The sequence below is a fragment of the Chlamydotis macqueenii genome, chromosome Z (assembly GCF_036417535.1).
Source record: "Chlamydotis macqueenii isolate bChlMac1 chromosome Z, bChlMac1.mat, whole genome shotgun sequence".
Lineage (NCBI taxonomy): Eukaryota > Metazoa > Chordata > Aves > Otidiformes > Otididae > Chlamydotis > Chlamydotis macqueenii.
In genome coordinates, this window is record NC_141593.1 from 43,128,730 (window position 1) to 43,153,428 (window position 24,699).

Consider the following 24,699-nt stretch of genomic DNA (forward strand, 5'->3'; position numbering starts at 1 on the left):
TGGGAGTCAAGTTTCTTAGACTTCATCTGAATCTGTGTGTAAGTAGTCAGGAAAAAAAGTAGGTAAGAATCCTGCCTTTGTATACTAGGCTTGACTTCAAAATTTGCATGGCGTTGCAGCAATCCGATTGGTTTTGCTTAGGATTTTTATAAGCTGTATTTTAGTACTTGCAGTAGAAAACATGGTGGGATAATTGCATTATGATTTTTGTACATTTTTAGGAAGATTTCCCACTTGGTTTTATTTCTGGTTTGCTTAACTGTGATTCCTGTGTCATCTGTTTCATTGCTACAGAGGTTGGGTATATGATCATTAATTGCCTTGATCTTCTACTTTTTTTCTTGATACTGAAAAGGCTGTCTATTTTAGTGACCAAAGAAGCAATTCATTTCTGTCCTTTCGTCTTGGATAAAACTGAGACAATCTCCCAACTGGTTGAGATCCAATACTTGATAAGCCAAGCACAGCCCGAAGGAGGGGTAGATAGCCATCTTGTCTGGAACGCAATCATTTATCCATGCATTTTCATGTAATAAAATTAGCTGTCCTGTTGAAGACAATGCATCTATTCATCTCATGTCAAGTTAATTCTTCTGTAACATGGCTTTAGGCCAAAAATGAAACATTAAAATAATCTTTCTAGCTCTTAATCAGGTGACTATCATATCTATGCCTTAAAATATTACTACTAGGTTGTCTAAATTCTGGATAACCTTATACTGTTTTTCTGTATTGCCAATGATGTGTTCTTTCAAAAATTGCATTATTTTACTGTTAAATTTCTTGTTAATAAAGCAAGTATAAATAAAATAGGTTTAAAAAGCACAACTGCTTTGCAGCTCTATTAATATTTGCTTTTTAAAAAAAATCTGGAAAATACATTGTTTTAGCACTGATTATACTTATCATCTATAGATTTTGGTTTGATGTGAGTCTGAAGTTGTAAGAAGAATAGTTTAAATGCAGTGTGTGTTGTTTGTATTTGATAATCACTTATAATGTCATTTTAAAGAGAGGATATTATCGCATATGTACTCAACTGATTTAATGCATAGTGGAGTAACATTACCCGCACACAAGAGGGCACACTAAGTCCTCTTGAATATAGGTATGGAAAACCTTTTTAGTTAGGGTAAATTAACATTTGCAAATAAAATAATAAAATCATACCTTGAATGTGGTGCTATGTATAATTTTTAACAAATGTTTTCTATGAATATTTTATGTATGTGCCAGAAAGCTTGACTAGCCTCACCTTAAAATCCTTTTGGTTTAGTTCAGTGAGTATTGTGATGTTCTGTGACTCAAGATTAGCATTGTTGTTTAAGCTGGCTTAAAGGAAAGAAAAGTTCTACTTGTAATCTAGGACTCACGTCATCATTTCTTTCTTGCCATAGTGTGTTACAGTCAAAAGATTATAAATATGAGAGGTCCCATAGTGAAGTGAAGTTCCAAGATTAAAATATCAAAAATTACCCAAAAAGCTTGTAAAATTGTTGTTAACTTTTGGTAAAGTTCTTTCATGTTTACATTGCAGGTTTTATTTTGTATTCTCTCTCTGAAACAAGCACAATGCTTCTCTGCTTCCATGCCTAAAATTTATGTATGGAATGAACTTTTTTAAAGATACGTTACTGTCACTTGAAGATTTTTTGTCCTTGGATTCATCCTAATTTCTTACTGAAGTAACAATTTATTTAAGCTTTAAGCACCAGTTTCCCCTCAGTCTTTTCTGTGCTAGTGTTAGATTTGTTATTCTGTTTCAGAGCTTTCTAGAGTCATTGGAAGGAGTCAATAATTCGACTTCACTAGGCTTTTGGGCTTCTGTTCATCTCTCCCCTTTTCCCGATCCCACCCTTCCTAAGAAGATGTTTAGGGGCGCGATCTCCATTAAAAGCAGTAGGTGCTATCGCTGTAGCACTGCATACCTTCTGAAAATCTGTCATATAGTTTGCAGAAGATGTCTTAAGATGCCTTTAAAAAGATTCTTGGGGAATTTTCTTTCAAAAAACAATCAATGCAGACAACATTGTTTAGGCATCTTCATTGTTACCAACAGTTAACATTTTTAAGTGGCCATTCTGAATACTACGTGGAAGATCATAGAATCATAGAATGGTTAGGGTTGGAAGGGACCTTCAAAGGTCATCTAGTCCAACCCCCCTGCAAGGAGCAGGGACATCCCCAACTAGATCAGGTTGCTCACAGCCTCATCCAGCCTGGCCTTGAACGTTTCCAGGGATGGGTCCACCACCACCTTTCTGGGCAACCTGTTCCAGTGTTCTATAACTCGCATCGTAAAAAATTGTTTCCTAATTTCTAATCTAAATCTACCTCCCTCTGTTTTGAAACCATTACCCCTCGTCCTATCGCAACAGGCCCTACTAAACAGCCTTTCCCCATCTTTCTTGTAGGCCCCCTTGAGGTACTGGAAGACCGCTATCAGGTCTCCCCGGAGCCTCCTCTTCTCCAGGCTGTACAGCCCCAACTCTCTCAGCCTGTCCTCATAAGAGAGGTGCTCCAGCCCTTTTATCATCTTCGTGGCCCTCCTCTGGACCTTCTCCAACTGGTCCATGTCCTTCTTGTGTTGGGGGCTCCAGAACTGGACACAGTACTCCAGGTGGGAGTCTCACCAGGGCAGAGTAGAGGGGGAGAATCACCTCCCTCGACCTGCTGGCCACGCTTCTCTTGATGCAGCCCAGGATGCGGTTGGCCTTCTGGGCCGCAAGGGCGCATTGCCTGCTCATGTTAAGCTTCTCATCCACCAGCACTCCCAAGTCCTCCTCAGGGCTGCTCTCAATCCATTCCCCGGCCAGCCTGTATTTGTGCCTGGGATTGCCATGACCCAGGTGCAGGGCCTTGCACTTGGCCTGCTTGAACTTCATGAGGTTGGCACGGGCCCACCTCTCCAGCCTGTCAAGGTCCCTCTGGATGGCATCCCTCCCTTCCAGCGTGTCGACGGCACCACACAGCTTGGTGTCATCGGTGAACTTGCTGAGGGTGCACTCTATCCCACTGTCCATGTCGCCGACAAAGATGTTGAACAGGGCTGGGCCCAGCCGGACCCCTGAGGGATGCCACTCGTGACCGGTCTCCACATGGACATTGAGCCTTTGACCACCACTCTCTGAGTTTGCCATCCAGCCAACTCCTTATCTACTGAGTGGTTCGTCCATCAAACCCATGTCTCTCTAGTTTAGAGAGAAGGATGTCATGCGGGACAGTGTCAAAAGCTTTGCACAAGTCCAGATAGATGATGTCTGTTGCTCGTCCCTTTTCCACCAATGCCGTCACCCCGTCATAGAAGGCCACCAAATTGGTCAAGCACGACCTGCCCTTGGTTAAGCCATGTTGGCTGTCATCAACCACCTCCTTGCTCTCCATGTGCCTTAGCATGGTTTCCAGGAGAATCTGCTCCATGACCTTGCCAGGCACAGAGGTGAGGCTGACTGGCCTGTAGTTACCCGGGTCTTCCTTATTCCCCTTTTTAAAAATTGGGGTTATGTTCCCTCTCTTCCAGTCATCAGGGACCTCACCAGACCACCACGACTTCTCAAATACGATAGCCAGTGTCTTGGCAACTTCATCCGCCAGTTCCCTCAGGACCCGCGGATGGATCTCATCAGGTCCCATGGACTTGTGCACCTTTAGGTTCCTCAGATGATCCCGAACCTGCTCTTCGAGTACAATGGGCGGTTCTTCATCCTTGCAGTCCCTGCTTGCACCTTCTACAGCTTGGGTGGTGGGACAAGAACTCTTGTCGGTGAAGACTGAGGCAAAAAAGTCATTGAGTACCTCAGCCGTCTCCATGTCCTGGGTAACCAGGACACCAGTTCCCTTCTGGAGGGGACCAACATTTTCCCTGGACTTTCTTTTGTCCCCTGCGTACCTATAAAAGCTCTTCTTGTTGCACCCTAATACTATAGCAGTGAAATATGTATTAAATATGTATTAAAGCTAAATTCTATGTGGAAAATAAACCAGCAAATTTAGAAATAAGATGTAGTCTGACTACTTCTAAACATATAATCTGTCTTGCCAATTTCTGGTTAACTTGAAGAGTAATATTTTGTTTCTTCTCTTGTTTCAGCTACATTTGAAACCTCTATTGAAAATTTAAAGAACACTGTTTGCTGGGAGTATATTTTGGTATACTCATTCTTCAAATGATGTATTTCTGTTCTTATTCTTTATTTCCTTATTACCATTTCATTTAGTGTTTCAGTTCAACAACAACAAAAAAAGCAGGTCTGCAGAATCTGAAAATGACCATTTTTTGTATTTTTAAAAATGTTAGCTTTATTTAATGCAGTATAATATCGAAGACTAATATAATATAATATAATATAATATAATATAATATAATATAATATATATATATATTATAGTATAATCTTTGCAAGACACGGTATCTTTTTTTTGCTTGTCTTTTCTCTGTGCCCCTCTAAGAAGAGTCTAGCTGCATCTTCCGTACATCCCCTTTAGGTACTGGGATATAGCAGGTCATCTTCCCTAACTGCCTCATCCTAAGGCTGACCAGATCCAGTGCCATCAGCCTCTCCTACATTTCTGTGCTTCAGTCCTCTAGTCATATTAGTGGCTCTCTGCTAGGCTTATTCTGTCAATGAAATTGCAATTTTTCAATAGACTTATAAACTTAGTTTCTTTCCAGAGGATTAAGTTAAGCTAAGTGAATTGTTAGGCATCTCAGGCTAAGATTGGCTTAGTTTTGTTGTGAATACACACCCTCACATGTTTTATGCTTGCATTAGTTGAGTGATTGGACAAGGTCAATCTACTAGAGACGATACAAGCACTTTGGAGTTGTAAGTTATTTTTAGAAATGAGTTGAAATAATTAAGTTGAAATTCAATAGTAGTCTGTACAAAATATTACAGAAGGAGAAATTCGGTGTGCAAATAAAAAATCGGGAAAAACTCAGAGAATTTTTTTGTGGTTAAGTGATATTGCCTCAGGCTTAATAGGCAAACACTGAGATTTAAATGCTGAGGTTACAAAGAAGCACCACTTCTAGCTTCAGCAATACAAGTATTTATCTTAATTTATTACAGGAAAAATGAACTGTTTTGACTCAGAGCACAATTTAATCTTTATTTCAGTAACCTGCCTGTTCTGAACTGGTGTGTTCAGTGATTGGAGATAAGGAACAGTGGCCTTCTAGTGAGGATGGGGGTGAGAAGCAAATTAGTGCTTCCACACTATAACTAGGACCTCTTTATCTGAAACTTCAGGAAACATTAGCTTAGTGAAGCTTAGAGGGGGAAAAAATGTTTACAGAAAATAATGCTTAATTAAATATTATGAAAAAATGGATCATGCTAAACTGAACAATTCCCTTCTGCAGAGGTATTTAAAAACAACAGAGGAGTGTTTCACGTACTTCTGTCTCATTTCAATAGATTGTTCTATTGAAGACTCTTCCAGACAATGTAATTAATCTATCAGAAATATGAGGTATGTATGCAATGGAGGAGGCACAAAAAATAAAGCCAACAAACAAATGAAAAATATATACTTTGAGAATATTTTTAGTAAATCTAAATTTTGGGTGGCATGAGTAAGAAAGGCCAAATGTTGTAAAAAAGGCACAGCTGGCTGATGAAAATATATTTTGATGTGAATGAAGAATGACCTGCCAAAATTCTAGTTCACACATACAGGGCACATTTTAAATAGCTCCCTGCATGCGTTTGAAAATTACTGCTTTTAATGAGTATTGAGTGTGTATTTTGAGCAGTGCAAATATTTAAAGTCAAGTTATGAAAATTCTAAATATTTTAAATGAAGCAAACTAGACAAATGTGCACAGTTAATTTGGGCAAATACTAATAGAAGTGGGCAAAAGCTGTGAGTCTTGTGCCTTATCAATACTGTGGAACCCCAGAGAGTGAGGTAGCAGGAGTATTCTAATAATATCTGGCATTATTTTGTACAGCTAAATGTTTCTACATACAGAGCTCTGTCTTTAGGCTCTATTTTTCTTTAAAAATAGATATAAAAGAACATTTTTTAATGTCTTGTTGCTTGCCCATAAAGCAGATAATGCTGTGGTAGTATGAGTGTGCTAACCATGTACTCCTTTGCAAATGTATTGTGATAGCTTCTCATGACATGATCAAACCATTCCTCAAAAATAACAGGTTTTTTACTTTTACAACCTGAGATGCATACTTATATTCTCTAAAATTTCTAATCTGATGCCTTTTAATGACATTTTAATCTTAAGAAGTGTCAGCAATTGAAAAAGCTAATAGGAATGTAGGAAACACCTCACTACTGTTTTAAATTAGTATTATATGTGGCTGTTTCTTTACAGGACTGTAGTGTGAGACAGAGTTGCAACTAAATTTTTTTTAGGACTTTTTTCTTCTAAAGTCTCAACTTGGATACAATCTTAAGAAGTGTTTTAATCAATTTCATCTTAATTTGCTACTTTATACAATTTTTTATTGGTGCAGGGAGTCAGGCTTCTGCTTTTCAGCAGATAGGAGAAAATGTCTGGTTCTGTTAACAAGCCTTGCTATATACTTCTCAGCAAGGGACTTTGTCTCTGCAGTTCCACATACACATTCCCAGTGAGTCTTTGAATTTCTAGAAGAGTTCTTCGTTGTCACAGTGATAAGGAAATAATGACATGATGAATGTAAGAGTTCCTGCTTCCAGAGAATGGTAGTATGTAGTGGAAACAGAAAATCAAGGAGAGGGCTTATGTAATAAATCATCAAAGCAATTACACTAATAGCAGCTTCTTTCCAATTTATCTTAAATGTGAGTTTTTTCTATAGGCTATGTATGGACTACTGCTACTGGCAGAAAGGTGCTGAATTGTGCTTTAGCAAAACTTTTGTGGATGAGTTCCTCACTAAGTTAAGAACTGTCCAGTGCAAGAATGTTAGTGGACAATTTCTGTACAGCAGAATTAACAGACAGTTAATGGCATGTGCAGCATCTCTGGTGCTTATTTAGAGTTCCAAAGTTGGACTTCAAGGTTCTTTTACTCCTTTTTAGCATTTACTTTTGGCCACTTATTTATATGATAGAAATAGATATGTCAAAGTTACTGGAATTGAAATTGGTCATTTGGAAATGACCAAAAATAGTTTTAAGCTAACCTCCAAAATTGTTTTTTTTTGACATAGTTTATTTTGTTTATGGTATGTTTCTGATCCTTCTTAATCTGTACAACTATACAGTAGTACAAAATTCTCTAAACCAAACATTGCTGCTATGCATGACCATGAAACATTAAAGAACAGGGAAAGGACATGATTTTGTTTATAATTTCTGTTCTGTTAACAGTGGATTTTTGGCATGTTGTTTAGTGAAGAGTATATCTTTGGAGGCTCCAGGCATAGACCAGATAGTATAGAAATTACATTAAAAAAAAAAAAATCAGGCTTTTTGTTTGTATACATTTGTTTCCTCCTCTGAGTTCAGTGCATGTATGTTTGCAGTTGGATATTGAAAAGCCAGTGGTGAAGATGTTAGCAAATATGTTTGGTTTACTTAGAAGCAGGTACACTATGAAGTACCAGAATTTAAATTAACATCATGTAGACAGAAATTCACACTGACAATGTGTATCCTAAGACTGACAAAATAAGTTCATGGTTAGGAGATCTCTAAATAGCACTGTCTCAAATTACTTGAGACACCACATCACTTCGTAGGATGCAACTTCACTGTGAGGCATTAGTGGAGAAGTAAAATTATTATTTGTAACACAAGCATGCTATGGATGGACGACAGAGCTTTGTGCTCATTCGATATCAATATGAAATTATCAAAATACAGTACAAAAATACAAAGATGTTAGAACGAGTGAGTCCCCAACACCATCAGAATAGAATAGAATATCAGCTTCTTTGTTGCACAGTTATAGTGTTCTGTAGACTCCTAAAAAAAAAAAATCATTAAAAAATTCTTCAGAAGTTCAGAAGCCAAGACACTTCAGAACAGCCATTTGAATTCATTTACTAGTGCTTGAAGATAGAGGGGCTACCTGTGATTTTTGAAAGCTAAGATATCTAAAGTTAAGGTGATCTGAGATAGGATTAAGCAGAAACAGTGTTACATCTGAATTACAATTCAGTGTCAGAGCTTATGCAGTAATAGTTGTTACTTGTCTACAAGTGTGTTCCTCTTGTCTGCTGCTCTGTTTGCAAACATGATCAGATGTGTCATTTCCACTAAACAGAAGTGTTGATCTGAAACTTTCAACTGTGGAAAATTGATGTCCACTTTGTGTTTTTTAGTCTTATTAGCCTTTGTTTTCAGTTGTCTCTTGAACCTCATGGATTTCATGGTTTGTTATTAAGAGTTTTGAAGAGGATTTATGTTATAGAATTCATTTTTTTTAATAATGCTTCAATTAATTGTAGGTTTTTAAAAAATTTGGCATGAGTTTGGCACTATTTGTCACCTTTTAATCTGCCCTGTTAATTAATGTTAAATACATCTGTCAGTCCTCTAAATACAAAATAAATGTAGGCTTGAACTGCAGCTTTACTATTTATTTAAAGGTGTTCAGAGGTGCTTCTTACCACCGTAGCTGAGAATCTAATGTAAGTTAATGTAATTATCTTAATACTTTTGAGGTAAGAAATTGATCATATCTTCCAAATGGAAAACAGAAAAATAGGGATATAAACACGTACTAGTAGTATAGCACAAATAATTTATTGTTAGTATGGTATTTAAATTTTTTTAAAATGTATCTTTATTTTATTAAATCTGGTTTTCAAATGAGAAAATCTAAGTGTTTGTGGAAACAGGGATTCTTGAATGCCAGTTCAGTGTTGGATTTTTTTTCTCACCAAGTCACTTTATTTCTTTTCTCTACCACCAATACTTAGTTAACCTGTCAGAACAAAATCCAGATAACCTCAAGTTCAGTCCCCAGCCTTACTCACAGACATTGTAGATGTCGTGCTCATGTCACGGTATTTAGAACCTGTGGCTGCTCTACTGATATTCCCAGTTAGGTGTTAAGACAAGGACATAATTGTAATGGCTATATGCTATTTATAGACATTGCTAATTCACCAAGCTGAAGTTTGCTGAATCTTCCCACAGCCTTTCTTATAGCTCTTCTGAAATGTTTTAGTTCCATTTCTGTACTATTTTCCAGACTTCCTTAAATTAAGTAGAAAGCAATTACTATCATGATATTAGGACCCAATATGTATTTCAGGGTACTTAATTCTTCACCTTCCTTTTCAACACCTTTTTTTTTAAAAAAAAAAAGTCAAACTGGCACAACACAGATCAATGCTGCACATATATCTGCAAAGGTAGATGGGGATATTTCAGTGAAAGAGGGCTTTCTGAAGTGAGCCGGGTGCCCTGGTATGTTTGCAAAAGTGCAGGAGGTTTGATATAAAAATGAAAGAAAGATTTTTCTCAGCTTGTCTTCAAAGACATCCCTGTAAGAGCTGTTTCTGTTTGGTAGAAAGCCATCAAAGAAGGGAGATGTTTGCTGTGTTTTGTGTGCTCTGTGTGAAGCTAGTTCAGGGAACAGTATAGATAATTTATTGGCCTGAGTCTTTCACTTACTGATGCTAGCTTTATAGCATGCCCTAGATCCCTACCAAAGAAACACCAAATCGTGAGGGAGTCTAGGTTCTTCTCTGTGCTGACTTTGGGAACTCCACAAAAACTGACTTTGAACACTGAAGTCTCTGATGAGGCTGTGAAACTGTGAAACAATGTCACAAGGGAGTATCTGTTCACTTCAGGCACTTAAAAACAAACTTGGCTGCCTACCATGAAAGTGTCACTGAGCTGGCAGATTTCTAGTCTAGAAAGTAGACAAAAAGGACTTAAGTGAGCTAAAAGTGCATAACTTCAGCTCAGTGGTCATAGTAAAACAGAGACAGCGTGACAGTTAAACTGCTGTGATAATCTTCTGCCTGTTGTTGCGACAAATGTTGATGCTTTTTAATATTTTCTTGCTTTCGTAGGTATTTGCATGTATTCTGGTGAGAAGACCTTTTGTTTTCTGTAAGATGCTATTATCCCGAGTGTTAGTGGTTTCTAGCTATTAAGATGTAATCATATACCTTAAGTATTTAACTATAAATTTGAAAAATATTTATGAGCAGTCTCAAAGGAATACTTGGAATGCTCTCACAGTAAATTGGCTCATTTTCTTGTAATTTACTAGAAGTGCTGATATGAGAGCAGTTGTAATGAGGAAAGTATATTAATCCATGGAGATGCATTGTATTTATGAAATTATTACTTTAAAACTTTAAGACATATGAAGTGATTTAGGTTTACTTTTGATACTTAGAATCACAGTAGAAAAAATGATCACTATTCTTTGAGGTAATGCATTTGAAATAAATACAGCAACCTTAAAAACAAACAGTACAGTAATAAATTAAATTAGATGTTGCATAACCATATATCTTTTCTAAAGGATTACTGTGGATGAAGAGAGTCAATGGGAGGCGTGTAATAAAGTTTGTCTCTTTCAGTTTTTAAAAGCTGTCTAGAAATACTTTCACTTGAAGTCTTCTCTGGAAAATGAAGCCAGTGGTTCTTGACAGTAAATCCTGAAGCAACTAGCTTGATACTGTGGAGACACAATCACCCTTTGGCTGTACTAATTTTTAATAAAGGCAACTGGACTTCAAATAACTTCTAGATATAGTGCATTTCAGAAACAGTTGTGAAACGATTGTCTAATTTCTTTTTGGTTTTGTTTCTTTTTCTAGAATGTGAGAAGTGGAGGAACAGTAATTGATTTCAGTACTGTAATATTAATCTAAATTATTTTTGGCACTGGGAGGCTGAATATCCTTGATTTTTATGGAGACATCATGTTCATCATGTGTAAGGCTTTGTAAAACTGTTGCCCAGTAGACTGGAACATGGAGACACAGCTGGACCCCATGAAGGATGACTTGCCCTTGATGGCCAACACAAGCTACATGCTTGTAAAGCACTATATATTGGACTTGGACGTGGATTTTAAAAGTAAAGTTATTGATGGCATCATAGTTTTATTCTTTGAGACTGGGAGCCAGTACAAGAAAACCAGCAGTACTGGCAAGGAAGGCTGCCAGTCACAGTTTGATGAAACCTGTAAAGTGAGGGCATCGGAACCCTGCTGCCTTCCTGTGACAAATGTGAGTGCTTGTTCATCTAAACCAGAATATAATGATTTTGTTGTCTGTGGTAAAGGTGAAGATACTTCTGATAAAACTGGTAACCGTAGCAACGAGGAACAGGCTTCTGAGATTTTTAGTTCAAAGGACTGCTGTTACATAGAGAATTATGGGAACAAGGATTTTCTACTGGTATTGGACTGCTGTGATTTAACTGTGCTGAAGGTTGAGGAGGTAGATGTTGCTGCTGTGTCAGGCATTGAAAAATTCACAAAGTCTGACAAGATAAATGTTGTTTCAAAGGAGCTGGAAGATCTCAGGAATCAGATTGTACATGAACTTGTGACTCTACCTGCAGATCGCTGGAAGGAACAGCTATGCTATTTCACTCGCTGCAGTCAGGCGCCTGGCTGTGGAGAGCTTCTGTTTACTACTGGCACTTGGAGCTTAGAAATAAGAAAACCAGGAATTCAGACTCCAGCAGACTTTCCTCATGCCATAAGAATATGGTACAAAACCAAACCTGAGGGAGGATCTGTTACATGGACTACAGATCAGAGTGGCAGGTATGTAGCTATTAGCTGAAAACTTTGCACACTTTAGTTTTAAACATAGGTGCAAGAATGCAGAATCGTGTAATGCTGAGCAAGTGTGAAAATGATGAGTATTTCCTTTTATTGTTTTCATTTTATCCTTGGTTTGAATCCTGCTGCTGTCCTGTAGAACAGACAAACTCTCTACTCAAGAAACCTCAGTGGGCTTGCAGACCTCTGGCCTCTCTGAGTGACTGTGTTTGCTCATTCTGAGTGGGAGTAAGCAATTGTTGTGTATTAGAGTAAGTGTGTGCAGGGAATAGCGAATTATCACTTAGGTGAAGAGAAGGTATGCATGACAGGTTACTTTCACTTTAATACTTTGTGTTCTTTTTCCTTCCTGGCTTACGCAACTGATCATACAGCATGAAGATCACTATACGTAATATTTAATAAAATTGCTTCACAACTACTCTTTTATCAATACTGTAATAGGTTTAGAGATGCAGTCTTTTCCTGTTTAGTCTCTCATAATCAACTTTTAAAATCTCCCCCTATTATGTAAGGGACATGGATGACAGCAAATGAACTGCAAACTGAAACTGCAAGAAGAATTGGCATTTTGTCTAGTGGCATTTGTGGAAGTACACAGTCCTGTACAGAAGTCTGCAATATAAGCTCTTTGTAGGAGGGAAACTGCAACCCACGATTGACTTCTACAACTGTAATGGTTTTACTGTAATGTTCAAAGCTGGATTTTAATGGCTTTTAGTTCCTTCTGATACCTAAAAAACAGGAACACAGTTGGAAGATGAGGAAGAAATTTGGTCTAATTGGATACTTACTTTTAATTCCCAAACTAGAGACATATGGATACCTTTCAATTCGGTTAAGCTAATGGAAATTAAGAGTCTTCTCACTGGTATCCATGTTAGGTAAGAAAATGAGGCCTTTTATGTGTACATGTGGTAGTTCGGTAATTCTGCTTCTAAGCCATGAGCAGCATCAAGTCCAGGAATGTCTCAGTCATGCTCATTACCTCTTCCTGCCCCCCCCCCCCCCCCCCCCACTCCCAAGGAGTTATCTTTGGTTTGACTTTAGGAAATTTAACTCAGTATAGTATCTTTAGTTACTAAAATTCTGAATTTTGACTGCATGCAAAGGTAGGGCAAGTGCCTGTGATGACACAACATGCCCATGTCTACCTGCCCCTTACTAAAGTCTTTGAGACTAATGTTAGCAGCTCTCTGCCAGTATCTTCCTCTTTGTGTTGTTGGTGTGTTTTGAGCATTTGAAGGCTTGTTTTAAGTATCTAAATCACTAACATCTTGTAGTTGTGACTTTTTTTCCTTTTCACTTTCCTTTCACTTTTTCCTTTTCACTTTTCCTTTCCTTTCACTGCAAAGCATTCTCACTTTAGAGACATTTCATGGCAGTTGTATATAAACACATTGAATTTTATGAATCAATAATGAAGCAGGAAAAGATGGCTTGATGTGGGTCAGGCAGTCTGATGGTAACAAATAGTCTCAAGCTGGCTTATTTTCAGTTTTTTGTAGGGTATTCCAGAAACTAATGCCTGTCAGAAAATAAGTTTTTATATTACAATCATTAGAATCTTTCTTGCTATATTTTTAAGATCAAATTCTGTATGTGATGAACCCATAAATATAGTGGTAAAGCTCATTGTACAAAATACTGTCGTGTTTTTCCTTCCCTTTCTAAAAATAAAGCCCATTTATAGTGTGTGGGGGAAGTACTATTACATTATATTCTCATAGGGGAATTCTTTAAATTGTTCCAAATTATGCGTATGGTGCTTTTTTAGGCAGATGTCAAATCCTTTCCCGGAAGAGTCTGTAAGCTATGGTTCTGACCCTGAAGAAAAGTGAAGCAAATTACGAAGTACAAGCATTGTGTGGCCACTTCCAATATGTTTCCTCTAATTTAACATTAGTACAATGTTTTGAAATGTAACCTTTCCACTATTTTATAAAGACTTCCATTCTATTTCTTTTAAACAATGATGTATTTTAATACACAAAAAATGGGTTAAAACAAAGCTTTGCAGGATGAGTTTAGGCAAGTTGAGATACGTGTACGCGAACCTGATGTTAGCACAGCAGGGCACACTTCTGTTTTCAGTAGAGGAGCTGAACACATGGAGTTTCAGCATTTCCCTGTTTGTGCTTTTGATACTAGAATTAATGATCAAAAAGGAAGGTTTTCTTTAGGCTTAGAACATGTTTTTTTTTGTAGCAACATGCTTTTTGGGGCCTTTACATGGAAGCACTAAAAAAAGGGCAAAATAGAGGAATAGTGTATGTGTGTATCTGGGTATGAACATATATATTTACAGGCTGGAGAGGTGGGCTTGTGACAACCTCATGAAGTTCAACCAGGCAAAGTGCAAGGTCCTGCACCTGGGTCATGGCAATCCCAGGCACAAATACAGGCTGGGCAGGGAATGGATTGAGAGCAGCCCTGAGGAGAAGGACTTGGGAGTGCTGGTGGACGAGAAGCTCTACATGAGCCAGCAATGCACCCTTGCGGCCCAGAAGGCCAACCGCATCCTGGGCTGCATCAAGAGAAGCATGGCCAGCAGGTCGAGGGAGGTGATTCTCCCCCTCTACTCTGCCCTGGTGAGACCCCACCTGGAGTACTGTGTCCAGTTCTGGAGCCCCCAACATAAGAAGGGCATGGACCAGTTGGAGAAGGTCCAGAGGAGGCCCGTGAAGATGATAAAAGGGCTGGAGCACCTTTCCTATGAAGACAGGCTGAGAGAGTTGGGGCTGTTCAGCCTGGAGAAGAGAAGGCTCCAGGGAGACCTTATAGTGGTCTTCCAGTACCTCAAGGGGGCCTACAAGAAAGATGGGGAGAGGCTGTTCAGTAGGGCCTGTTGCAATAGGACAAGGGGTAATGGTTTTAAAATAGAGGGGGATAGATTTAGATTGGATAGTAGGAAAAAAATTTTTACAATGAGGGTTATAGAACAGGTTGCCCAGAGAGGTGGCTGATGCCCCATCCCTGGAGACATTCAAGGCCAGGCTGGTTGAGGCTCTGAGCAACCTGATCTAGTCGGGGATGTCCCTGCTCCTTGCAGGGGGGTTGGACTAGATGACCTTTGAAGGTCCCTTCCAACTCTAACCATTCTATGATTCTATGATTCTATATATACACATATAAGTATAAATTTACACACTTTTTTGTCTCACTGAAAGTTATACTTACAAGGACTGTATTAGTTCTTAAAATTGGCAGGTAACTTTTAACAGTGATCAGTAACATAATTATTAAAATAGAAAAAAAAATAGTGTTCATTATATAAGTTTGTAATACATTTATCATGAACAAAGAGTAGTTCTATTTCAAAGTTTTTCAGTTTTTTACTAGCACATACAGCACTGGAGTTTCAAACTAGGAAAGTAATGTTGCAATTTTAACAAAAATATACTTTTGTTTGAATTATTTTTACTAATATATAAGTATTATAAAATTATTTAAAATAAAAAACTGAGACACTGTAATAACCACTTTGTTGAGGGAATAATGTGTGTAAAACATCTTTCATTACTGGGAAGGAGAACCTTTTTGCCAGCCCATCAAGATGTTTAAGTAGTTTTGCCTAACTTTTAGCAGTACATAGCAGTGTTGAGTCAGCATCGCTACCAGCATTTTTCAAATTAAATGCTTTCTCATCATCATTGTTAAGAATCCTTATTCATTAAAATATTCTGGGATCCCATATCTTTATTGTTTAAGGAAAGGATTAAACACATTGGGGTTAAAATTAAAGAGATAATTTTCCTAGCAGACATCCTTGTGAATTCACCTCTAATGGGAGATTCCTCCCACTTTTTTTTCCACCCTGCTTATTGCCACTTCTAGTGCTGACATAAATTAGTTAATGGTTTTGTTGATATTAATGAGTGACTGGAATGGAACTAATTTCCTCATTGTGAGATTAGGAATGAAAGAGTATCTTTGATATGAATGACATCAACGAAAGACATTCCATTACACTGAAAGCTTTCATTGCTTGGTCCTAATCGTGTGGGCTTACCTGCACATTTTTTATCTTGGCACACATTAATAAGTACATGAATCAATCAGGCATATGCTTTAATTTTTTTCAAGTTGAGCCCTAGGTATCAAATGTACAGAAAATGAGAAATTCTGGCAAGTAGAGGGGATGGGTTGAATTACTCAGAGTATATGATTTTAATAAGAATACTATGGAAAAAGTATATTTTTAGAAGCTATTAAAGGATGATTGAGCAGTTTTGGGGAAATGCTTTAGAAAGAGTTAAACTTGTACTAATTTTCCAAAGCAGGGAATATTGGAAAACGTGAAATGGTTTCCTTAAAAAAGTTGTTATGATATCTTGATTTGACCAATTTAAATGTCTTACCTTTAAAAAATATTTTGTACCTGTCCAGTTGATTATGGTATCTTAGAGAGAGTTGGGGTTATTCAGCCTGGAGAAGAGAAGGCTCTGGAGAGAGTGGCCTTCCAGTACCTAAAGGGGGCTTATAAGAAAGATGGGGAGAAACTCTCCAGCAGGGCCTGCTGTGACAGGATGAGCATGATGGTTTTAAAATAGAGGGAGGCAGATTCAGTCTTCATATAAGGAAAAAATTTTTCACAGTGAGGGTGGTAGAGCACTGGAACAGGTTGCCCAGAGAGGTGGTCGATGCCCCATCCCTGGAAACATTCAAGGCCAGGTTGGACGGGGCTCTGAGCAACCTGATCTAGTTGAAGACGTCCCTGCTTCTTGCAGGGGAGTTGGACTAGATGGCCTTTAAAGGTCCCTTCCAACCCTAACCATTCTATGATTCTGTGTAAATTGATAAGGTAGAACAAAAAAGTTGGTGTGACTTAGATGCCAGGAAATCCTGCTGCTTCATGGACATGACACTGTAATTTAGAGTAAGAAACAGCTGTGAACAGCAGTGCTTTTACAGGGCGTTGCCTTATAGTTGCAGGAGATTACCACCTTACATCCCTGGATAAAGACAACTGTTGAAGAAATAGGGAATGATTTTTTCAAATACAGGAAAGGGATAGAGTTGCTGAGCTGGGCGTTTTCCTTAAGAAAGCTTCAAGCAGGCACTTACCAAAGCAGGTTGACATGGCTGAGCCTTAGGACGTGATTCAGGTGCTTGATGGCAGGTATCTCAAAGAAGACCTGCAGATACCTGTTACGAGAACAGAGTATCAGCTAAACTTTTTTATTAGCTTTAAGGTAGTAGCTTAATTTGTTATTATACTTGATATGCTTACATGGGAGAGGGAGATCTGCCAAGAGCTGGTTTGAACTGGTTTTATTATGTTATGAAAATAAGTGGCATACTGATGTGTTAGGATCGCATGAATCAAATTTTCTTCAGAATCCTTGGTTCTGGGAGATTACTGAACAACACACAGCTCTGAGTCTCCTCTTGGAGCAAAACCAAACGATATCACAACCAGTGCTTGGTTTCTCCAGTAGCCTGGATTGTTCGTCATTGGAAATTACTAGTCAGAAAGTTGGCCAGATTAGTGACCAAAGATGTATTTTGTGTTTTGTGGGTGCTTGTTTTTCCAACTTAACATGAAGACAAATAGTCTAAGTTCTCTGCTTATCTTACTTCTGCTGTATTCAGTTTCCTTATCTCGTCCAACCTATGGTGGTAAAGGTTGTGACCGGCGTAAACAATGTATTACATAAGTAGAGGATTTGAACACAAGGCCATTAAAAGTGAAAGAGAGATGGAGAAGATAGATAGTAGGAAAAAGGAAAGGAACTGTGAAGTTTCTTGCTAGCAGTGGTAGGGGTAGATCAGAAAAAAAAGGCAATTTTTTTATCAATTGAGAAAAGCAGTCTAAAACTAATTATTTGTCATTGCTATTCTTTGATGTACCTTGGTTAGGTAGTAATTTTTCTTTTTCTGGATCAAGTGAGAAGTCTCATCCATATCAAGATAATAATTGTTTCTGGTATCTTACGTACTGGAATTTTGCTGCCTGACCCAGAACAAAGAAAACCTGTCAGCTGCAGTGGGTGTCCTAAAGTAACACTGCACTATTACCGATGTTGTAAAAAGAAGTTGCTACTGTAAATGAAGTGTAAAAAATTAGCAAAGTAAAACATGATTTGTCATGGGAAGCAAAAAAACCTGTGGAGTTACATTTTACGGTGAGAAGAAAATAGATTTAAAATTCCAACGAAAGAAGAAAAGATGAAGAAAAAATCATGAGTTCACCTTATAAATAGTCCTCTCTCTATAGAGCAGAACAGGGGACAGTTCAATGCTAGCTGATATCTCAGTTGATGGCATGCTGTCAGTCAAGACTCCGGGTGGTCTTGCTATGAATGTATGAATTTCTAATCAAAAGCTGATGTAATTGTTGTTCTGACAGTTTCCTCTTGAAATTTAGAACTTGTATATTTCATTACTATTTTCTTAGCAGACTTTGACATATTTGAATACAGTTTGGTTTGCAATAATGAATATAATAAGTATACCTGGACAAAAATAGTATTAAAATGGATGAGGAGTGGAAAAGAGGCTTAGGTTTGAAGAAAAAAAGAAAAAAGATTATGCTCTTGACTAGTCTTTTTCCACTTTTCTAACTCCCTTTCTACTTGAACTGTAGTTATAGAGACTTGTGACCTGCCTGTGTATGTATTTTAGCATTAAAATGTTTTAGGAAAAAAAGTTAGTTGTCTGTTACGTATTATTTCTCATAGTGAGAGGCTTCCTTGTCCAGTGTGAAAGCATTTGGACTGGGAGGCTTAAACTAAACCAGTAGGTGCAGCTTCAACCGTGGCACGAAGGAAATCTGTTCACTGTGTTTCATTTTCCTCATCTGCAAAATGGTATTGACATGGTTTGTAAAACCCTTTACGGTCTGCAGGTAAAACGTGCTCTCCGAGAGCGAGATAATATTAATGGTCTCGGTACTGTCTGTTCTGTGTCATGTTTGTACTGTATTTAACACAGAGCTGCAACACTCTGCTTGGTGCTGTTCTGCCAGCCCATTTCCTCAGTCATTGTGGTGTTTCCCTCTAAAATTTCTTCAGGGTATGCAAATCCCCTCCATTGCTCTTATGACTGGGTTGTACCAATGGCATCCAGCAAAACAGCCATCGCAAGTGCATGGTAAATCATTGGTAAGATATGTATATCAGCAGTAGTTAACCCCACCTTTCCTCTCATTCCTACAAACTCTACTAGGATCTCTTTTTAAAATCCTGTGTATTTGGATAAAAGTTTTCATGAATGAGGAACCATCCTTTCCTCCCCATCCCCTCCCAGTACATGTATGCTTTGGGGTAAATAATTTATCCAGTATCTCTTGGCTGCCAATGTAAGGAGGAAGCAGAACCTCCTAGGAGGTAAAAAAGCAAGCTCACTCTTTGTCTTGTGAACTCACTGCCATGCGCTGTTTCTTTTTCTGGGAGAAAACCTAATTCTTTTATGTATGTCAGAGTTGGTTACAGATTCAGTTATAGGATGTTAATTCCAAAGAAATCAAAGGTAATTAAAGATTTATACAGATTAGTGATCTTTTACATTTGGCTGTGCTTTATGTTTTACTAGGTAAAAGATAAGCAGTTGACTTTCTCGCCACTGCAGTTACCTACTGAGGTTCACTGGGTCTCTATGTCCTACTCTATTAATTCTGATACATGGCATGGGGAGCCAGGTTATTTTCTTTTTCTGTTCATGTGCATTAACAATACACCTACTTAAATGGCAGTTTCTCTCCCTGTTTTACTGAAAGATCAGCTAGCCTGTGTTAGTTAAGCCACAGTAACTTAATTGTGCCATGGACAGCTCTGGATCCAATAGCAGAGATAGCACTTTCGGCAAGAGGACAAAAATAGCTTCAGAATACTTTTCATCGGGGGCCATCATTATCTCCAAGTTCTTTCCTCCTGTGTTGTTCAGAGATTACTTTAGGGAAGGAATGATTTGAATGGAGGAGATGTTTGGAGGGGAGTAAACGAGATGCTCAGGTCTTAGCCAGTGTAAAATAGATTTTGCTCTAACAACTTATCTCCTTTTTTCCAAAGTGTTTTGATTATTTTTAAGCTCAAGTTATGAAAGACACTGATTAGAAAATTTTTAGCCTCAGTCATTCACAAAATAATGTGTTGTACTCTCAGAATATTGGCTTTAAATGTCAGATTTTTAAAAACTCAGTGCAGTGAAGTGATACTTTCAAGATTTTCTTTCTTTAACTGGAGAAACCTACTGACTGTCTTTGTTTTATACAGTTTGCATTTGAAAACTTAGCTTTTTTAAGCTCAGGAGTGGTATGCAAGTGCTATGAATTAAGATAAAACTGCAAAATGCAACAAAATAAGTAAAACAAGAATTATTACATCTGTATGCACCAGCAAGCTGAAAGGAGTTAATGTTACCTTCCCAGCTGTGGCTAAGCTGCTGATAAGAAACCGGCCAGCGTGAAATATTGCTGCTGAAACTGGAAAGGGACAGTAGATGAAGAAGCTGCCTAGGAGAAGGCTAGAGAAACTGCCAGAAGAGCAATACTACAAAGAATATTGCTGTGTGAGAAGTGAGGAGATGGCTGAGGCTGATAAGGAAGACATGCTTTCTTCTCATTATATGGCCCATGGTTGAAATTCTGAAAGGCAGGTGAGCTAGTGTGCATTACCTTACTGCAAGAAGAAATGTGAAAATGTCAAGATTTATTGAGGCTTGGACTAAGGAAGAGTCAAGGCTACATCTACTGCTCTGAATCTGGATGAGCCTTCTGGTTGTACAGAGAGATGGGATTAATGATAACGAAAGCAGTACTGTGATGACAACAGGGAGTTGTCACAGGTGTTGGTGAATCCCTGCAATGGCATCTTCAGAAGATATTCAGAAGCTGCCTTCGGCCTTATGTATTCACCTGAGAGGTGTTTTATGAGGCTGGAAGGCTTATGCAGAAGCGGGAGAGGGGAAAGACTGAAGTTACTCTTTTCTGTTTTTTTGTAAAAATTATTGTGGTAATCTTGCTTTTCTTCATCCTGTCGTAAACAACTTAAATCGTACTTTGATTAGTTCATGCCATACAGGTTCGAAACCTACATAGCTGAGGTTAAAAAAAAAACCCTCAGTACAACAGTGAGTTTGATTTTTGACAGCAAACTTTATTCAGTCTTTCTTATTGTAATTCCAACTTCAATCTCTTTTCCTTCTATCCAGGCCATGTGTTTATACGATGGGATCGCCAATAAACAACAGAGCCCTCTTCCCATGCCAAGAACCACCCGTTGCCTTGTCAACTTGGCAAGCCTCAGTCAGAACAGCTGCAGGCTTTGTTGTGTTAATGAGCGGTGAAAACTCAGCAGAATCAGTCCAGCTTCGAGAAGGTGAAATAGATTTTCTATAGCAAATGATTGTCAATAATTTTGTAATTAGACTATAATAATAATAATTATTATTATTAATATAATTATAGCTCAGTAAATATATAGATTTTGAAAGAATGAAGTTCCTAACCTTAGATGCACTTACATGTCCATCTGTAATCTCCATGTCATTCTGCGGAAAAGTTAACTGCTCAAGGCATCAGGATAAACTAGTAAGAATTCGAAGCAGCTACATTTCACTGTGTTATTTCTACTTACTTTTTTTCCTGTGTTTTTATTCCTTTCACTTTTTCCAAAACTAGACTTAACTGGTCATAAATTTGCTTTGTTTTAATCACTCTGCAGTTGAATGTTTCATAGGTGAAGAACCTTATCAGGCTCTTGACAACTTCAGGCTTTGGTCGATAATTAACTTTCAGTTTCGTTCTCCAGTCCAAGTGTAGCTCAGCATGGCAATAATTATAAGTGGTCATTGTGTCATATCTGTTTCCTGAAATATATGCAATAAATAAAGAATATCAGATCAGTGGCATGAAAATCTGGTCTTTGAAGTTTAGGTCAGTTCTACACGTCATAAGACAAAGTATGTCTTGCTCTTGTTAGTTTTGAGATAATCAAAGAAAGTCAGTATTTTCTAGTGTAAGTAGTTCTGATTAAAAGTAGCATACAGGAAAATATTGAAATTAGGAAAAAAATCTGGAAAATATTAGAATCCGGAAAAAAAAAATCTGTTCCCCTTTAAAGAGGCAGGTTTATTCTTGAGGGAAGAAAAAAAGAATGAAAGTCTCCTTGATTTGAGAGCCACCAGTTAATCCATTTGCATGGAATTGTCTGGTTATTTTTGGCCTTACGTGAAACCTGTTTCAAGCCTCATCCTGTGCTGTTGAAATGTGGAAAACTGCCATGATATGCTGCTCAGCTCACTTGGACAATAATACTTTCCTGTCTCAGTATCAAGAAAGCAAGAGTACTCTTGACTTCAGACTAGGAGAACAGCTCTGCCATCATTGTTTAATTAGTTTAACCCACACTTATACCTTGCTAATAAGTCGTTGCCTGTCTGTCCCTCAGAGGTGGCTATGTGGTTTGAAATACTAAGAGGAAGAAGAATGCTTATGTGAATTTCTAGAAATAGAAACCTTGGAAAAAATGTCAGGCTGTATAAATTGGAATAGGTCAGTTGAACTTGATACTCTCTTAGACCAATTAGCTAGTTGAAAAGGCTATATTGTGAAAGAATTATTTCCTCATTAACATTATTTTGTCATTCTAGTATAAAAAAAAACTGTTAAAATTACATTTGAATAAAGAAAAAACCTACTTGTGGGGAAAACCATTTTTAAAATGCTGTTGATGTACTGTTGAGAGTGGTATCAGGATACCTTATTGTTAAAGGTAGCACTGGGCCTTAGTCATCCAAAGTCAGCCTTGTCACCTCATGGAGAACAGAAGGGGCCTTTGTTTAAATCCTTATAGATGTTGCAGTGTGTCGGTTTACGTTGGTAGTTCATGTTGGTAGTTCACGTGTCACCTTGAGCTTGCTTTGTTTTGGGTTTGATTTTTTTTTTAACTTTTCCAAATGCTAACCCACTGTATTTCCTTTCCTAAGAACTCAGTGAAAGCAAGAAATACTGTAAGAAGTCTTTAATGGAAAGCCCAGTAGGGAGGAAATGACTCGTTGTAGCTTCACCGTGCTAATGAAGTGCTGAGTGAAAAGTGTGAAGTGAACTGGGAAGAACCAAATGTAGCATTAAGCTGGCCTCTTTAGGAGCCACGTGACAATGGCAAAGTTTTGTGCTGAACTTTACTGAACTGAACAGAAGCAGCAGGAGCACCTACTGCACTTCTGTCCTTACAGTTTTCATTCTGCCTCTCCTGAAGATGGAATTCCCAAGAGTGTGGAAGGTTCTCCTTATGGATCTATGCAGCACACACTGTTATTTATGCTAATTTTGATGTTATGATGCAAGGTTTGCTGGGTTTCTTTAAAGGCAGTAGGCATTGTGCTCCAGTAGCTCTGAAAGACTCAATCATGTATGAGATCCTCATTATCTTGGTGCTTATATACAGTTGGAGATGAGAAATCAGTGTTAGAGAGCTGTTTGGAACTGTAAAAATTTACAAGACAAGTAAAGAGGAAAAAAGGGAAAGGAGCAATATTGAGAGGAATATTAAAAAAAAAAAACAAAACCTAACACTCGAGTGCTAATCTGATGCCTTGAATAAATTCTTAATGACTTGAGGAATACAAATTCATTAGTTTAATTAGTAGAACTTTTAAGAGTTAAAAAGTTCAAAATGGTTTGTAGTGTTAAATAAGCTGTCCCACACAGATCTTGTTGTTAGTCAATTATGCAGGGCATGTGAAATCTAGCCAACTTAAAATTTTGTCTTTACATTTATAAAACACACCTAAAAGCCTTTCAGGGTGGCTTCAATTAAAACAACTTTTCTTTGCCAAGTTATTTACATACAGTATGCTATTGCTGTGCTGCATATTTATAAAATCATACATAACTGGCAGAACAAGAAAATACATTTTTAAAAATGCAGTTTCTCAGACAGAAGCAGCATTTTGGCAAGCAGTTCTGAATGAATTTATTCAGAGTAGAATTAAAAGTTAGCTGAATATTTTTTCCTTTAAAAGTCTTATTTATAACAAGTGTGCAGGCAGACAGAACAGCAAAGATGCAGCTTCATGCTTTTAAACAGAGATCTGCATTCTGCTTCACAGGCCTGCATCTCGGTGCAGGGATGCTGTGATCCACTGCATAGCTAGACTAGGTGTACTCACAGGCACAGATTCCTTGTTTGCCCCTTGTATTTTCAGGTTTTGGAAATAGCATACTTCCTCCTGTAGGTGCTGTTTTTGCATTCTGCCTCCTACAAAACTATGGCTTCTTCTGTCATTTGAAATAAAGTGAGACCACATTTGTTTGAAAATGCTGATATGTTGCTTACTCAAGTATAAATGGTAACTATTCAAGTATGGCCTAAAAGTGCTTTAAAATACTGTGCATTCTTTATGGGAGTACTTAGAGACGAAAAATTTATCAGAAAAATACAATTGACAATGCCCTTTGGGAGAAAGCTTTACAGGGAGCACTACATGTGTATGTGTAATGCAAACCATTTAACCATTGGATTTATTTTTCAACACTTGTCAGTTTTACTTTCCTTCAGCATATTACTGTAACACATAGAAAGTGCAAATATATTTAGTCACAAACACCTTTACATTTGTTTTGATTCATGTTCAAGAAGTAGATCTTCAGCCATTCGGTAAGTGTGAAAGCAGCTGGCTGGTTTTGTGTGGTTACTCTACCGTTACGTAGTCTGTGATCTTGTTTTGCCATCTCTGACTCCAATGAGAAGGCGTATTCTGTTGTTGAGAGGAAATATGGTGCTGGAGAAGCCACTGCGACTGCTCCCTAGCTAGCAGCAACAACAGTTGCTTTTGTTTGTGCTCCTCTCACTTTTCACAAGGCGAAACAAAAGAGTCCAGCACTTAGTTGATTGATCTCCAACATATATCAGGAACTGCAGCATGGGAGCTGGCAGCTCGTCACATGCTACTCATCCCCCTGAGCCAGTGTTGAACTAATGCTCTGGCATGAATGTGAGGGCGCTCTGTGGGAAATTCTGGCCTTCAGATGAGAT

General features: G+C 38.0%; 1 protein-coding gene across 2 annotated transcripts in view; it reads left to right on the forward strand.

Moving 5' to 3' along the window:
- Nucleotides 1-24,699, forward strand: part of AOPEP (aminopeptidase O (putative)) — a 198,336-nt gene that overhangs the window by 3,889 nt on the left and 169,748 nt on the right. For both annotated transcript variants that reach the window (XM_086770415.1, XM_086770414.1), the window contains exons 3-4: nucleotides 10,743-11,701; nucleotides 20,873-21,039. In XM_086770415.1, coding sequence (XP_086626541.1) covers nucleotides 10,899-11,701; nucleotides 20,873-21,039 — 970 coding nt within the window. In that variant the 5' untranslated portion in view covers nucleotides 10,743-10,898. The remainder of the gene's footprint in view (nucleotides 1-10,742; nucleotides 11,702-20,872; nucleotides 21,040-24,699) is intronic.